General features: G+C 33.5%; 2 protein-coding genes across 2 annotated transcripts in view; both read left to right on the top strand.

Annotated features, from left to right (window-relative positions):
* LOC111086958 (intraflagellar transport protein 20 homolog) overlaps positions 1-660 on the top strand; it is a 3,417-nt gene extending 2,757 nt beyond the window's left edge. Inside the window, exon 2 of the mRNA XM_022391889.1 lies at positions 415-660. Within this exon, the coding sequence (XP_022247597.1) occupies positions 415-526 (112 nt within the window). The 3' untranslated portion in view covers positions 527-660. The remainder of the gene's footprint in view (positions 1-414) is intronic.
* A 10,567-nt stretch (positions 661-11,227) lies between these two features.
* LOC106464190 (juvenile hormone acid O-methyltransferase-like) overlaps positions 11,228-18,208 on the top strand; it is an 11,230-nt gene continuing 4,249 nt past the window's right edge. Inside the window, exons 1-3 of the mRNA XM_013924315.2 lie at positions 11,228-11,282; positions 11,451-11,738; positions 13,798-14,005. Of these exons, the coding sequence (XP_013779769.2) occupies positions 11,452-11,738; positions 13,798-14,005 (495 nt within the window). The 5' untranslated portion in view covers positions 11,228-11,282; position 11,451. The remainder of the gene's footprint in view (positions 11,283-11,450; positions 11,739-13,797; positions 14,006-18,208) is intronic.

The following is an 18,208-nucleotide window of genomic DNA, read 5'->3' as shown; positions in this document are numbered from 1 at the left end:
GTACCTTACCCTAACTTAGTTTTAAGTTTAGTACGTACTACTAACTACTAACTAAATAATATAGTTGTTGTGTGTATATATATATATATATATATATATATATATATATGCATACTTTTTTGAAATGCTAAAATTTTGAGCTTTGCATATTATCGTAATTGTGAAATTGGATAACTACATGTCTGAAAGTCCTGTGCATTATCTGCACTTGCAGCTCACTATGCTTCAATCAAATTGCAATGAGAGGGACAGAGCTTTTAACCTTCTTACAGGCCACAGGGATGGCCAGAGGCAAGGTGATTAAATATGTATATTGTTACCATAGGTCATTAACAAACATTTGTGATAATGCAATATTTGCTGTCAGTTTTGAATCAAATATTTCATATGTAAGTCATTCATTACTATCCTGAGTGTCAATGAAATGTTATTAATATATTCCAGATTGAGAATCCAGTATGAATCACTGAAGAAAGAAGAAGCAGATCAAAATGAACTGATTGAACAATTTCTCTTACAGAATTAACCAAATGTTGATCTTTCATCAATTATGCCACTTTGATTTAATAGCACAACCATTTGATTTTGCAAGTTTAAACAGTTGTTTTGTAGATATATTTTACGTTAACTGTTATTAAAATTTCGTTTAATTTGTGTTCATTCTGCACTTTTCAATTACATGATTAGATTTCCCAAAACATTTTTAATGTTATTTGATTACCAAAGGTTATAAATTAATAAACATGTATGAAGAGCGTACATGTTTTGCATTTACAGAAACATCTATGAAACAGTAAGACAAAATAATCTATCAGAATATCCAGTAACATGTTAGTTGATTTACTTTTCAAAGGAGAATTAAAGCATTTTACAACCTTAAAATTATAACCTCCATGAGAAGGTGGAAAGTAACGTAACAAAAAAATAGTCACCTAGTATACAATAAAGCCGAAGAATAAAATGCATCTTCAAAAATGTAACTACTCAGAAACGACGTTGGAATTTGAAACAAATGTTTAGCTATTTTTATATTGTATTTTTGATCATAAGTTTTGGTTTTTGTTGCTCAAACAACTTTCTTGTTTCTGGAGAACTTCCAAAAGAATTTGACATGAAGTAACTTTGGAAAGAAGGATAAACTAGCAAAACATAATCAAGGAAAAATAGAAGGAAGGGATACTGTAACAAATGTGTACATCATTTCAAACAGACTAGAGGAATAAAACATTTCGCTCCTCAAACAGTTTGCTAGAACAAAAACATACGTGTGTTTGCTTTCTGAAATTTACTTAAGGAATGTTTCTTTACACAATGTTCTTTTGTGCTATGTCCACTGTGGAGAATCGGACTATGGATGTTAGCATCGTAAGTCCCAAAACTTACCGTTGATCTGTCGAGATATTAAACTTAGGAGAAGCAATTATAAAAGTAGAAAGTAGAAATAGAGAAAAATCTTTAATTGCAACGTTACTCCAGAGACCTCATCATGATTATGTGAAACTAAATTATCCAAGACAACTTTGTACAGGTCTGGCATGGTGTGGCGATTAGTGTGCTCCACTCGCAATCTGAGGGTTGTGGGTTTGATTCTCGGTCTCACCAAACATGCTTGTCATTTCAGCCCTAGGAGCATTATTATGTGACAGTCAATCACACTATTCGTTAGTAAAACAGTAGCCCAAGAGTTGGCAGTGGGTGGTGATGACTAATGTCTTCCATCTAGTCTTTCATTGCTAAATTAGGGACGGTTAGTGCAGAGAGCCCTCGTGTAGCTTTGTGTGAATTTCAAAACAAATCCATACAAAATACATTCCACCATTACCTGAGGCCTGATTTATTTATTTGTTTGGATTGGAAGTCAGAGTTGAAAGAAAGTATGAACGTTTTAATATTTTTGAGGAACATTATTTTATGTAAACACTTATTAGCATAATATTTGGACTACTTTTAGTTTTATTGATGAGATACATTTTATTAGTTTTACAGTTTAAAAGTCTTGCACTATTACTATATTATTTACATTTATCTGGAGTTCCTCCAATAGACGAGTTTATACCTCAAGGATGCATCGTCATCTCCTCCTGTTGTGGATCCAGTGTGTACTACAAAAAGTCTGTCACCTACCCATCAGAGACCTTTTTATCTGTCAAAAATGGTACTTCTGCATCTTCCTCTAATTATTCTTTACTGGACATTTCTACACAGCTTTATACTTTTGTCTCTTCTCATCCCTCCCTTTATCACTTTCCTGGGTGCCGAGTCAAATACACCTATTACTAGTCCTACATTTTCATAGACGTGTGTCAGCCTTTCACGTACTTCTTCAGCCTCTTGTTAAATGGACATTGACTCATTGCCTAGTTTCCCTCTTTTTTTGTTCTCTAATATAGATTCTAAGTTGTATACAGACAATTTTTTAATTTTGAAAGTGTATGCATACTGCCTTCATACTAATGTTCAACAAATAATACCCCCGCAGAATAGAACAATTGTTAAATCTACTAGGCATCGATTTTACAATATGGTTTGTAACAAAATGAACATCACTATTTTGGTGGTTAACACTATTATTCAGAAACTTGAATCATGTACACAAAAACAGCCTCTACCTCGTCGTACTCCACTATTTTCCTGTATGACTCGTGGTATAGACCCTCCATTGCTAAGAAGAAGTCCTTTCTGAAGTGTTGACGGGTTGCACAACCATTCCATAAGTGATAAATTTCGCATGGTACAAAATATTTAATCCAGATCATCACCAAGAGTAATGATGTTGTTTGCTCACGTTTTCGTACTTTTATTAACATCGAGTTGGAGTTTCTAGGCTACCATTTCCCAAACGACTTCATCGAGAAAAATATTTTACCAACTACTCCCAACCTATTGCTAAATCTCATATTAAACCTATTTTAACATATTGTAGAGGCCCTTATCTTTCTAGATTATATGATGAATTGGATTCTACAACTGTTTATAACTTCTATCAGGGGAGGATCATCCTTTCCATTCTTATTGATGTCCAGGGAGAAGCTTTTGCCAAAATCTAATGATACTAATACCATTGCTTCTCTTAGTACCATGGACCCATTTACACCACCTGATAATTTTCTCACTTAACCTCCCACCATTGAAGACATTCTTTGTTTCATAACTATTACTATAAATAACAGTGCATTCGTTCTGGACAGCATTAATCATGCAGCTAAACCTATTATTAAAATTCTTATGCAAGCTACATATTGTAGACTAAATACCCATTTTCATTTTTATTGTAACCTGGGTGGCTTAGTCGACTGGAAACAGATTGTTAAAGTTTCATTTAATCAACATTTGTTCATTGCACATGAATCAACAATTCTTGGATCCAATTCTGTCTGTCAACTCCGTTGATTGCTTTCTTCTCAATGAGACATTCCTTAATTAAACCATTTCAGGCTGCCAGATGACCTGGTTATATCTTATATCACAGTGGCGATCCCATTGAGGTTAGTAGGCAGTAGGACTACTTTTATACTGCAAATATGTATAATTCAGCTGGACCACAACCCTAAACACCTCATACTTACTGTATACATTGAATCTTGTGTTATCAAATTCGCTGATACCGACATTATAACTGTGGTCCTTTGCCTCTTGACTTGTTCTTATAAATGGACCATATTTTCCGTAGCTATACTGTTATGATTGATATTAGTTATCATAGTAAATGTCCTTTAGAATTACGTTATTTTCATTCTACACTGGATAATAGTACTCGATCTTTTTTGTTCCTTTCATTTCATAGTCGTCGTGAATTTAATATAATTCCTGACGTTACTCTGATCTCAGAAACTTTAATTTCACTGATAAAGGTTATCATTCTTCCCACAGTTGGTAGTAATAATAAACCGATTATAATTTAACACACTAGAAATTAATATGTGAGAATTGTGACTCATAAAGACATCCTTGTATTACCATGATGAAGACTTACCAGACTCGTATCAACAATACCCTGTACAATATGAACCTATTATTAATTATTTTAGTGAAATAATTGAAGCTTTAATTAATTCAGCCTACTCCCAGAATATGCCAACCGTTTGTTATAATCCACGTAAACCTTCAGTAACCCATCAAGCAGTATTATTACTCTACCTCTTCACTATTTCGTGAATATTTCGGATCTAGAGACCAATTTATCCTTCAGCATCATAGGTGTATTGAACGGAAAGCACGTAAATATGTTCTCGCAATTAAGAGTCTCAACTGGCAAATTGTCTGTAATCAACTTCGTAATTCCGATAGTTGCGTCATGAATCATATCTATTCTCCAACACCGTCTCTTGACAAGGCCAGTCTCTTTGTAGTTTCTCATGAGACAAATCTTCCAGCTCCAAAACAACATCCCCTGGACATTTAAAGTTCAGACAACGTTTCTGTGTTATCCGATTTTTTCTATACCTGAACTTACGCTAATGTTAACCACACAAGGGGACTATTACATGGATGGTCCAATAATTGTGGATAATATCCATGTAACTCTACAGAATAAGTGTAATTCTGCATAGGTTCTAGATGGAATTACCATGCCATACTATGAGGAAATTGATTCTGCCTCAGGTAATGCTCCTTAAGTTATTATTGTTATTTACCCACAATCTTGGAAACGCAATAATACTTCTTTAAGTATTAGTTCCTGCCATCCAATCGGTCTCATAAGTGTATATAGTAAAAACTTTTGAGCGTATCCTTGTCAAGTATCTACACCAATTTCTATCAGACCATAATCTATTGCCACATACGCAGGAGCCCCCCAGTAGCACAGCGGTATGTCTGCGGAATTATAACGCTAGAAACTGGGTTTCGATACCCGTGGTAGGCAGAGCACAGATAGCCCATTGTGTAGCTTTACGCTTAACTTCAAACAAGTAAACATACACAGGATGGATTTCGTCGTATGCTGTAAATTCTTCGAACACATACATTCACAAGAATTCTTATTGATGAAAACATTTGCCACCCGAAGCTCAACCTGTAGTTGATTATTTTGAGCATACTGAGAATGGACGTCCTGATCGAATACAACGACGCTGACCATCTGTATTTAAGCTTGAGATGTGGAAGTGCAGCCGGACTTTCAAAAACTAACAATTCTAAAGAAGGATGACATCGTGGCTTTTGGCAACAAGTTTCTGCAAATCATCCAAATATATGGAAATTCATTTCTGCAATAAAGAGGGAACAATGTTTGAAAGAGGTACGTATTAAGCAACTTCTGAGTGGTCAGGAACCTTCTATTGGTCGGAAAAAATATCGTGACTGTGCAAAGAGATTAAAAAACTTGTCAATGCGTTTCAACTAACAAATAATATGAATGATTAGTTGTGTGGTATTGCACATAATAAAACTATTAATTATTACATGGTTAAAATAAAGAAATAATATTGGTGTTTTTCAATATTTTTTAATGGTCTGATAAAATTGCCTATTGTAATATCATGATGTAATAATATTTTACATATGTATGCCTTTCCTTGTGTATTAAATAATATCTGTCCATTTTACTTGGAAAGTTCATCGAAAGATAAGTTATATGCCCTTTTTTAACATTCTTCTTAATTTTCTTTTAAAACATTAATTTATAATTAAAAATCGATCTAAAAATTGGACATTTGATTAAATATTATTTCGAAGAATTTTCTGTAAACCGGATTTCGTCCCGTCCTTTCTAGATAGAATCGACTCCTGTGTCTCTCATACACCGTTACCAATCATTTTAATACAAACCAATCTTCTTGTACGATCCTCTTTTAAAAAGGCTTTTGATTCGGTCTAGCATCTTGGTTTGTGTTTGATATTCCAGCTATGTCTTATGTCTATCCGACTTTCTTATGTTCGTGTCATAAAGTCATTCCTTATAAATGTTAAGCAGTCGACTCTCTCTCGAATGCACATTCAGTTTTCTTATGTTCGTATTATAGATTCATTCCTTATAAATATCAGGCAGTCATCTCTATAGAAGATACATTCTCAAAACCCTCTACTTTCCACGCAGGTGTTCCACAAGGTTCAGTTCTCTATATCCTGTATGCTTATGATATGCCACAACCTCCGCTTACAGTACAAATTTTTCATTATGCTGATGACAGAACCATAGTTAGTGGCTACCAGTTCGTCCATGGTCACATTAAACAGGTTCTACAAACAACAATCACATTTTCATTTGGTACAGAGACTGGTGGTTTACAATCAATACCAATAAGACCATAGCTATTCTGTTTGATCCAAGCAAAAGGAAATATCTCCCATGCCGAAATCCTAATCTATTTAATGTTCACATATAACATGTTCCCTTACAACTATCTAATTCAGTTAACTATTTGTGTGTCATCTTTAATAAGCATCTTACATGGAAGACCCACCTTGCAACAGTCAACATCAGGGTCACATAGTGACTCAACCTTCTGCAGTTTTTAACTGGAACCACTTGAGGTCTGAATCCATCTCTTCTCTATTCTTATAAGGCTTTCATTTGATCTTGCATTACCTATGGTCATACCTCTCTTCATTTTATAAAATACTTATGGTGCTAGAAAGTATATGACCTTTATCTGACCTTCAGAATAAAGCTTCTCATTCTAATTAAGGAGTTTTATGATCACATCACATTTCCCAACATTCTTACTCATCTTCAGAATATTTGTATCAGTTATGTCACGTGCTGCTTCCAGAATCACAGTGCTACTCTTGCCGATGTACGAGATATTCCTTCCAGAGAAAGAACCAGGACAAGTTGCTTCCCGTATGAAAAGCCTGCTCCTAGATATTTATCCTGCATGAAGGTATTTTTCTTTCCTCATACCTCACTTCCATTCACAACTGAAAAAAAAAAATGTTTTGAACACTTGATGAATATAATTTATATCTATAGCTTTCCATTTTAGAATTGTTTTCAGTACAATGAAATATACTCCTATTCATCCATTATCCATAACTACTGTACTCTGAAGTTTTAACTCATGACCAAAGAGAGAGCGTAAACCTCTGCTAGTCCGCAAGCCCTGTGGGCTGGAATGAAATGAGAGTAAAAAGAAAAGATTGCCTCCTCTATTACATTACAATAGTATAGATATTTTTAATTTGCGTTTTGTTGTTTTTGTTAAACATGCATGTCTAGAAAAGCCTGGCCAGTATTGTAGATATTGATACTAATAGCTCATACATGGTTTAAAATACAAATTTCGAACGTCGACTAGAAAGTAACAGGTACTGTTTTGCATTCTTCTACCTACAACATGTCGTGGACTTCTGTCACTCATATGGGATTTGGTAGCATGAGAATGTGTGATTTGTAGACTACCAGGCAGATTTAAAAAGTTGGGTAGCTCATCAGTTAAAAACATTAATAATTAATACACATTAATAAAGAAAAAAAAAGAAGGATAAGCAAGAAGAAATTTACAGACAGAGCATATCAAAAGTCTTTCTGAAAATGTACAGAAGATGTGTAAACGACATAAATTCCAAACAGTATTTAGAAACCACAACCCAATACGATAGCACAAAATCATCTAAAGACCCATCATTTAAAACATCTCACGTAAATATTGTCTCCAGTATACTGAATAAACAACAACAACAAAAAATTCACAATTCAGGTCCATGAGAGATAAACAAAACTATAATATCTATCTACCTGCAATAGTCCATCAGGTTAGAGAATATAATAAAATTGGTAACACTGGGGTACTGCGATATGTTCCACGCACGATATAAATAAATAAGAAGCCTTTTTCTGTACAACTGATAACACATTCAAGCAACCTAGCACAGAATTTAACAAAATACGTCCCTAAAACCTTTCAGATATTAAGTTACTTCAGGTAAGCAACTGAAACAAAGGGTATAAGCTGATTAGCATCTCGCAAAAAGAAGTAAAAGCTCACAAGTAGAAATTAGATTTAAGTGTTTATATAGCCTACTAATCATGCAAATAGTAGAAAAACAAGCATCATGATGTAGTAAGTATATTGTTCTCTCAGGGTAACACGATTATTAATATTTATTAACTAACACACTTTTTACAGTATACCAGTTAGTCCATGAGAATGTTTATGGATATTAATCTATATTCAACAGCTAGTGGGATCTGTTGATAAAAGTTTCTACTGATTCATATTTTTGAAAAAGTACACTTATAAGCGTACCTGTGTTCTCATAACGACAGTACAGGTAGAAGAACATTAAAAAAAGATGATTTTTGATTGGCTGGGTCTTCTAGTTTTGTGTAACAGTGTTGTGCAATTAACTGTTCGAAAGGTCGCAGAGATTTAAGCTCGTGGTCTTGTGTTTAAGTTATTCGTGTTTCTTGAGCGTGGATGAAATGTATCAAACAGTAAAGCTTTAAAGTAGGTAGTAATTAATCTTTTATACAAGGTTAGTTAGTTTGAGGAACTCGTATTTAATTTAAGATTACACTAAGTGTTGCCATTTTCGCTTTAAATTTGTGGAATTGGGGTTATCAATTTTCGCAGTCGGTTACAATTTCGCTTTGTCTCTTCTTATTGTATTTTGGCTACAGCCGCTTATGATGAAAATTGGGAACATAGCACAAGAACATGACTAATTAAATATTATTTTCTGCGCAAGCTAAACTCATTCTAACTTCACGATCCTGATTAAACTTTGATACATTCCGTTGCATTGACTTGCGGAACAAATTCACAGAATTTATACCATTCATTGGACGTTTTTTCAAACTAGGACCGATCACGTTGGATCATGGGATAGAAGCCACATAATGACCACCATTTAATTTATGAATTCTGCCAAATATGTCCAGCGGTGGCCTAGGTAGAACGTTGAGAGTTTGGTTTGGTTTGTTTTGAATTTCGCGTAAAGCTACAAGAGGGCTGTCTTCGCTATCGTCCCTAATTCAGCAGTGAAAGACTAGAGAGATAACATCGCCACCCACCGCCCGCCAACTCTTGGGCTACTCTTTTACCAACGAATAGTGGGATTGACCGTAACTTTATAACGCCCCCACGGCTGAAAGGGCAAGCATGTTTAGTGGAACGGGGATTCGAACCCGAGACCCTCAGATTGTGAGTCGAGCACCTTAAGCACCTAGCCATGCCAGGCCTAAAAAGAAAGTAGGAAGATTATATCTACTGTAAAACACCTGTAGCTAACAACATTTTTTAAAACTGTAAGGCTTATTGGTTTTGCAATAGTTTTCCGGGTTTTGGCTTTAAATCGCAACTTTTATCAACATATATAAATAGTGTTTCATAAACCTTTTATTATTCTCAAGAATTCTCATCGTCCAGCCTAATTGAGGAAAGTTCTAGTTCCAAACAGAAAGGTCATTCCCAATATTTCGACGTTTAAACCGCAATTTTTAAAGACTAGTCTAGATAATCATTGTTTTTCACTTATTTGCCAAAAGTTTTGTTAATATTTACTCACCTAGAGTCGCAATTAAATCAATTTTCTTGCAATATTTATGAAACCAAGAATGCTTAATGTTGAAATACATAAACGTATTGTAAATATTATGAAAGGCTTATCTAAATTTCATGTACTTTGGGATTCAAACTAGTAAAATAATTTTGAAGTATAAGATGCTAAATTGTATTGAAAAATAAACTTATTTTAAAGTATATTTCATTCATAGACTAATCATATTCTACAAAAAAAAAAAAAAGCACCAAACCTATAGGGAAGTAATTTTAAAATGGATATAAGTATATTTTATATTTGATAATATTGTTACGTCTCCGTTTGTTAATTAACTTTCCGTAACTTCGTTCCGACGAAACTTAAGCGACACAAGTCCTTTTTTAATAAAACTGATTTATTCTTTCCGAATATAACTCTGCGATACACTTAATCTCAATACTCGCGCTAAAACAACACTGTAACGAACGAACGTTAACTTCAACAATACCGTGTGACTGCAGTTCAATTACTCACTATCTATCCAGACACGTTACATTCCCCTCTTATATATATCCGCCTAACCTATATCTAGTAAGAACTAGAACATTCGCCAAAGTACAGGATAATTCAAGAAAGGAGAGAGCGTGAGAATCACATGATCTCGATGACGCAACAATATTATACTTTATCGACCGTAAGATTATCGTACATCCATTCCATTTCTCTCTGGGCTTACTATACCGCTTTTTAAACTTGTTTTTTTACGATGCCGATTTATATGTTCAATGAGCATGAGGAGTGAAATATACAATTTATTTTGTGAAAGCGTTTTTATAATGTCAGCTAAAAGTTTACAGAAAAACTTTAAAGTGCAGTATTGTTTTCGTTGATATGACATTAGTAAGACATGAGTATTATTTCTTGGCACTTTTGTATAATGTTAAAAATAATAAATAACACACAACGTTAAAATAGGTATACAATTAAAAACGTTTTAATGAAGGTCGATATACGACCATCAAAACGTTAACTCAACATGTTTCGACTTTGCAATGTCATCTCCAGGAGTGAGTTGCAAGACATAATCGTGCTTTATATATACTTTTTTTTTGTTAAATAGGTTAAATGATATATGTACAGGTTTACAATTCCCGCGTGAACGTTTCAGCTGTCAACAGATTCACTAATGTGGTAATGACTGATCAAAGTATTTCTTTAAAACCCAGTTATGAAAAAAAAATTAAAAGGAAGCTTTAATTTTGCCATATATTCCAGGTTTAACTAATAATTTATTCAAAGTGTTTAGAAAACAACAAATATTTTATCCTATATATAAACCGATTCAATTAATAAGATAAAGCAAAATTTAGGTAATACCAAAGATAACACACAGTTAATAAAAAAACAACAACAGGAATCTATAAAATTGAATGTGAATGTGGAAATATTGGACAGACTAAACGTAATATAAAATATCGTTTAATAGACCATAAAGGATGTCTAAGAAATAAAAAAATGAAAATTCAGCCATAGCAGAGCATGTACATGAAACACAACATAAAGTATTGTGGGAAAAATCTGTAATATTAATTCAACCAAAAGGAATTAGAGCCAATAATATTCGATGATTTTTATAAATAATTAAATATAAAAAAGATCATGTATTATTAAACAGAGATGAAGGTCCGACGAATATTTATATAAAAATGTGGGGAGACATTCTCTAAAACGTTCACGCGGGAATTGTAAACCTGTACATATGTCATATGACCTATTTAACAACAATAAAAAAAAAAGTGTATAAGACACGATTGTGTCTTGCAACTCACTCCTGAAGATAACGTTGTAACGTCTAACATGTAGAGTCAACTTTTTAGTGGTCGTATATTGACCTTAATTAAAATGTTTTTAATTATCTACCTATTTTAACGTTGTGTGTTATTTGTTATTTTTATTACTAGTAAGACATATGATATCGCTAACCTACAAAACATCTATATTGATACTACGGAACTTTATTTTTTTAGAATGAACCCGAAACCAGCCCAGTATTATTTGAATAGATCAAAAGGAGAATATGAGTGGATGGAATCAAGACTATCTCATTATGTCTCGAAAATGACTGGGTCTGAATGGGATGTTGTCTTAGACTTTGGATGTGGTCCAGGCGACGTTACTAAAAACATACTTTTATCACACTGTCCAAACTTGACCAAGATTATTGCCGTTGATATTCAGCCAGACCTTGTGAATTTCGCCAAGGAAACATTCGGCCATGAAAGAATAGAGTACATGATTTTGGATATAACAGAAAAGTAATGTGAAAATTGTCTTATATATATATATATATATATATGTATGTGTATGTGTAGTTAGTATAGATGCGAGAGTGTTATTGAAGAGTAAGTTTAAAATATAACATTGTAATTCTGTGACATTTTCGAACTTTACTTATTATAAGAAACTTGAGGGAATATTAAAATAACATATTGTATAATATAATTTTTCACCAAGATTTTCAGCATGCTTGACGTTACTGTCTTACATGAACAATTTCCTGTTGAAACATTATGATTAGCTGTTGACTGTTAGCACAGATAGAAAATATAATTGTTTTCTATCATTATGTGGTGAAATGAAAAGGTTTTGGGAACCTAAACATAATTTAAAGAAAGTAGCAATAATTAATTATGGAACCCCACAATCCGAAAAGAGAGATTTTCTGTATATATTTAATAACAAAGGGACTGACGAGGAAAGATGGAGAGTAAAAAACAAAAACAAAAAAAAACTTCCTACAAATTGTAGTGAGTATTTCATGGACTCGCAGTCTCACAGATGTAAAATAAATTGGGTTCCTACATTTAAATGAATAAATAAAGATGAAAGTCGAGATTATTAGAAAACAAACTTACTTTTAAAACAGAAGTTATGTTATTTAACATAAATAAATTGACAAAAATCCAAAGAAAACCAGAAATGTTAACATAAAGTGCAAAAGAAACCTCAACCACAAGCTGTCTTCTGAAGTAAACTAGACAGGGAAAGAAAATTAACAAGGGTATCAATTATCTTATATATGTAAATTATTAGAAGCTTGTGCAATGCACCCAGTAACAACAACAAGAAGAAAAATAGTGGAAACGAAACATGACTACGAGTAATCAAATAAAGTAATTTATACACTGATAAATGACAGCGTTGACTTATCTACCGATATAGGTCAAACTGTGAAACTGGACTGCCTTTAAATAATCACCATGTTAATTGATTTAAATACTGCAAAAGAAGCCTGAACCACAAGATATCTAACAAACAGTATGAAAGTTTTTGGTACAAAGTTACGTTACATATTTTAAACATTAATAATCCGAAGACTAATGTACACTAAGGTGTATATCTGTGAATGATATAGTGTTAACATTCATTACTCGTAAGCGATAATTAGATAAACTTATCAGAAACGAAAATAAACCCAATTAAAGTACATAGATTAATGTTGGAAACTTAATAACTCCAGCCTTGTAGTTCTAGATTGAAATGTATTTTAGAACAAACGTTGTAAAATAGCTTTTGTAATAATACTTAACGTACATGACTGTTCTTGAGGACGAACAAAACAGTCAAATTAATTACATGATTATTTTCCCTTGAAGGTCAGGGTATATAACCGGATGATCTATCCCACTATCTTACCCTCACCACAGTTCATGAAGGTGCCCTCATATATAAATAAGGACTGCTTCGTGTTTCACCAAAAAAGCTAGAGATGTGGTTAACATCGTATTCTGATAATATTTTAATTCCGAAACACTAATGAAGACGTTCTGGTTTGTTAATACGTTCTTGATTAGAAGACGTGCACCAGATAAATTGTCAAGTTTTATACCATCCGCAAAAACAGACACATGTGCACGGGCTGCTTGAATGAGGTTCTGAAGAATGTTTTTTTTTTTTATATATTCCAAAAGAAAAATATTATCGTTATTTCAACACCAAATCGATGAAGCGAGACAACCTTCTTTTCAGTAAAATTTTACATATTACTTTCTTGTTATTTATAATACGAAACTTACAGCAATTTTCGTAGTGTTGAACAAATTATAGTGGTAAACATGGGAAAATTAGGGACGACTAGAGTAGACAGCCCTTGTTTAGCGTTGTACTAATATCAAAAACAATTCAACATATTTTTTGGATATGACAAGTTTAGAAAATTGTTTTTGTTAGTATATATATATATATACTGTACATTGGGTTGTTAATTAATAACACTAATAGTGGTACTTAAAATATGCTGTATTTATAACTAAAATTTAGTTAATATATTTTGAAAAATCTAATACATCTTTTTTGTTGTTGTTGTTGTTTCAGTACTCCGCCGCAATGGGGCAAAATGTTTGACAAAGTCTTCGCTTTCTTTTCTTTTCATTATGTCAAAGACTTTATAAAATTTATGAAGATACTTCGTGGAGTACTAAAACCAGGGGGCTACTTTCTCTCTCTCGGTTTAGCCTCAGCTCCTCATTTTTCTACTTGGTTAGAGATGTCAAAGACGGAAGAGTGGAAAGAGTATTTCATCGTAAGTTTATATTTCCCATATTTATATTGTTTTTTATAAGTTGTTAACATTCAAAATTAATAATGGTATTTGAATTATCCTGTTTTTATTATAGATATCTAGTTAATATACTTTGATGCATTTTAATTTGTTTTTGGGGGGGTAGTACTCCTCCACAATAAAGCAAAACGTTTGACAAAGTTTTCGATTTCTTTTCTCATCATTATTTCAAAGATTTTAGACAATTTCTGAAGATAATTCGTGGTATATTAAAACCAGGGGGCTACTTTCTACTTAGCTCGTGTGTTTTCTGTTTGGATAGATATGTCAGTGACGGAAGAGTGGAAACAGTATTTCATCGTAAGAGTTTATATTTTTGATACTTATATTGCTTTTTGTAAGTTGTTAACATCTTTTACCCATTTCCAGGAAGCGTGTTACAGATCTATTACTTTTTATAATAGTATCTTATTAAAGGAAATTGCTCTCCAGTGGCACAGCGGAATATGTCTGCGGACTTACAACGCTAGAAACCGGGTTTCGATACCCGTGGTGGGCATAACACAGATAGCCCATTGCGTAGCTATGTGATTAACGACAAACAAACAAAAAAGCTAGAAATACGTAAAATAAATAGCTGACGTGTTCTTTGGTCATGTACGTCTGTTGATAAGCGTAGCATTTTCACAGTAAGTAAACTGCTTTGAAAGGCTCGTTGAAGTAACAAACTTTAACATTTTATCAAAATAGAGCACAATGTACAGATATATACCCTTTACCCCCGTTATCTTCACTAATGGTGTCTATATCTTCTATGCTTGAAAGGTGGGCGTCGCACAGTAGTTAGAGTGCTCGGACTATGAATCCAAGGGTTCAAGTTCGTGGTTCGTTCTGCTTTTCACTTTCGAATAATGGATATGCTATAAAATTGACCCAACAGTTGTCGGTAGACACTGCTTAGCCGTTGGATTTTTTTTTACTAGTCCCCCGATGGGTCAGCAGTAAGTTCCAAACTTACAACAGTAAAACTAGAGGTTGCGTTCTCCGCGGTGGACACAGCGCGGATAAACCCTCGAGCAGCTTTGCACAAATAGTCTGAAACAGAAAAACACTAGGCAAAGGAATTTTAAAGATAGTTTAAGAATATCGATGCCTTATGATGTAAAAATATTCTTTTTCTAATGATTACCTTTATTTGTTTGTTTCTAGTTAAGCATAAAGCTATACAATGGGCTATCTGTGCTCTACCCACCACGGGTATCGAAACCCGGTTTCAAATTTTGTAAGTCCGCAGACATTCCGCTGTGCCACTGGGGGGGGGGGCGTATTTCTAGCTGCATATATATATATATATTTCCCAAATCAATTTATTTCCTGAACTGTTTATTTTATCGTCTTGAAGATTGATCAAAAGAAAACCGCACGCTTCTTAATCGGGCAGTGGTTAATTTTCCATTAGGATGACAAGGCCCAGATCTATAGCCAGAAGTCTTATAAGGTGGCGAGTTTTTTATTATTTTTACTTGATCTGTACCTTATAATAATCGATATTTATTATAACTATTATGGTTATTATATTAAACCAATTAACAAATATTTTTGTAACTGTGAGAGAGATAGTCCGTGACAACTTGATAGTTTTTTATTAACAGTAGTGATATGCCAGGTAGGCGTCCAGATGTCATGCGCACTGTTACGATCTTGGTGGACTCGCACTTCGTTTTCCCTTCTTTATCTTCATCAACTTTATTTAGGTTGTACCTATCGGTTTTTGACTAATAGCAATGTAAACACGACAAACTGCTGTTTAATACTCTAGTCAATAACACATAGTTTTAGAAATATGTTTTGTTTCTTACTGGGAGCATATTACTTTCTTCCTTCGCTGCTCTCGGTTCATTAGTTCTCTTCCACATCTCTTGGTCTTTTCCTTTCGTTGAACTCCTGTCTTTTATATTCCTTTCTTAAACCCACGACGAACCTTATGAACTTGCACCTGTTTCCCATATATAGAGTTATAACATTTCCTGAACTTAAAAAAATGTGGCAACTAATCTGCTCAATCCACTCATTCCTTAATGACTTAGAGTACTGTAATTCCCTAAGTTCTTCAAGATTGACCAGAGGCCTGCCGCTTTCTCATGTCTCTCAACTTCAACTGATATTCCTTACACCTAACTTCACAACACATCTCCCTTTCCTGATTACATTCAAGAATGTTGATTGCATTCAGTCTCGACTGTGTTTCTTTCTGATATCGTTTCACAAATCACAGTCTTTGTTTAGTTGTGTTATAAATGCAACATTTCTAAATTCAATATTATATATATATATATATATATATATATATATATATAAGTACAACATAAAACGTTCACAATCTTATATATATATATATGTACATGCATACACAATTACGCGGGAATTACCCCCCGTCTTTTCCTTTCCCATTTTACTGTTCAGGGTTCGAATCAGTAAGTTCACAAGTTCTTACTCATCCATTTATTTGCGTAACTAAATATTCACACACACAACATCATTTTTAACTCTAGCTGGATGAATCTCAAATCCTTCATCTGTATGCAATATATATATTAATTTTAATCGGAGTGAAACCACAGGTTGATCTTAACTCAAACACGAGAGGGCGCCTGCATTTCAATATTGTCAATATCGTACTGTAAAAGGGCGATGGAAGTTTGTTAAAGAGAGTACGAGGCTTTGATATATTTGCATATGAAGCACAGTTTTTCTGTCGAACAAAGTATGTTCAGGTTCCATGTAGTTGAGGAAATGATAATGAGAAAGTAAAGGCAGTTACAGTTAGAATAAACCCACAACGAAGCATTCCACAATATGTTTAAACTTGTTGATAAGAATGTAACAGGAGAAATGCAGTTGTGAAACTAAATAATCTTTCTCAGATGTATATAACCAAGTTAGAAGACTCGGTCCTTTCAAACGCTGATTTTATGAGCGAGAATAAAAAGTTCGAAAAGTCTTATTCTGATAAATTGTCATTCATTTTACTAGACAATAGAGAAACATTTAGTAAATGTTCAGTGTATAGTTCAGAAACTGATGTTGGCTCAGCTGTTGTGAGTTCATATCATCTTGCTACAATGAACATGATAAGATAATCTGCATATTTGTTTTGAGAGAGTTAGTAGTTTAATCCTTGAGCAGTGCAGATGTTCTACCATGGTCTGTAACTGCACCATGTAAATATGGTGGATGCTACACAATCACACCTGTATTACCAGTGCCACTAGAAACACATTTTACAAGATACATTGGGTAATGATGTGTCTGATGAGGAGGAGGAGGAACAATTCTGTAAAAATCTCTTGTTGGACGAAACTACACTCATTGATGAAAGTGATGATAGCGATTAATAGCTCTATAAATTATTTATTGCACATATAAAGCTATACATAGAAAAAAATATTATGAAACATGGATGTCTTCATTTATTATCATAATAACACTGATCGGCATAATTCAGTTTTACCGAAACTGGTATTAAAGAGCAAGTTAATCCTCGGTTGAAATAATAAGAGAAAATAACAGAAATGTTAAAATGAAAAAAAAAGAAACACACGAAACATTTTACTTTTTTCTAGACATACATCTACTACATTATTCAAAAATACAAAAAAATAAATAAATAAAAGAAAATTGTTGCTTGAAAATAACTATGACAATTAGTTTTAAGAACAATATATGCATAAACATTAACAAAAACTGATGCTGTTTTTTACTTGTTTTGTCACATTTATTTTCTGAAATATTTAAACAAATATTATACCAATTGAAAACAAAATAAAACCCTTGCATGAAAAATATACTTGCTTTTTTATTTTTAAAGAAAATATTATATTAAAAACAGGTAATATGACTAACACAATTTACGGGTTTCATGAGATTGCCTAGCGATTAATCTTAGAATAAAAACACAGATATCTTAGTGCACTAACTAGATTTAGAAATAACTCCATCATTTTAGCCGGCTGCAGGTCCGTGCAATACCACAAAAATACTCCCCACACTTTAAGCTTTGTTTGTGTCATAAGCGTGACAGTCAATCCATTAGAGTGGGCGGGGCCCGGCATGGCCCGGATAAGGCGCTCGTCTCGCAATCTGAGGGTCGCGGGTTCGAATCCCCGTCCCACCAAACATGCTCACCCTTTCAGCCGTTGGGGCGTTATAACGTGACGGTCAATC

Source organism: Limulus polyphemus, unplaced genomic scaffold (assembly GCF_000517525.1).
Source record: "Limulus polyphemus unplaced genomic scaffold, Limulus_polyphemus-2.1.2 Scaffold1584, whole genome shotgun sequence".
Lineage (NCBI taxonomy): Eukaryota > Metazoa > Arthropoda > Merostomata > Xiphosura > Limulidae > Limulus > Limulus polyphemus.
This window is presented reverse-complemented; position numbering and strand designations above follow the sequence as displayed.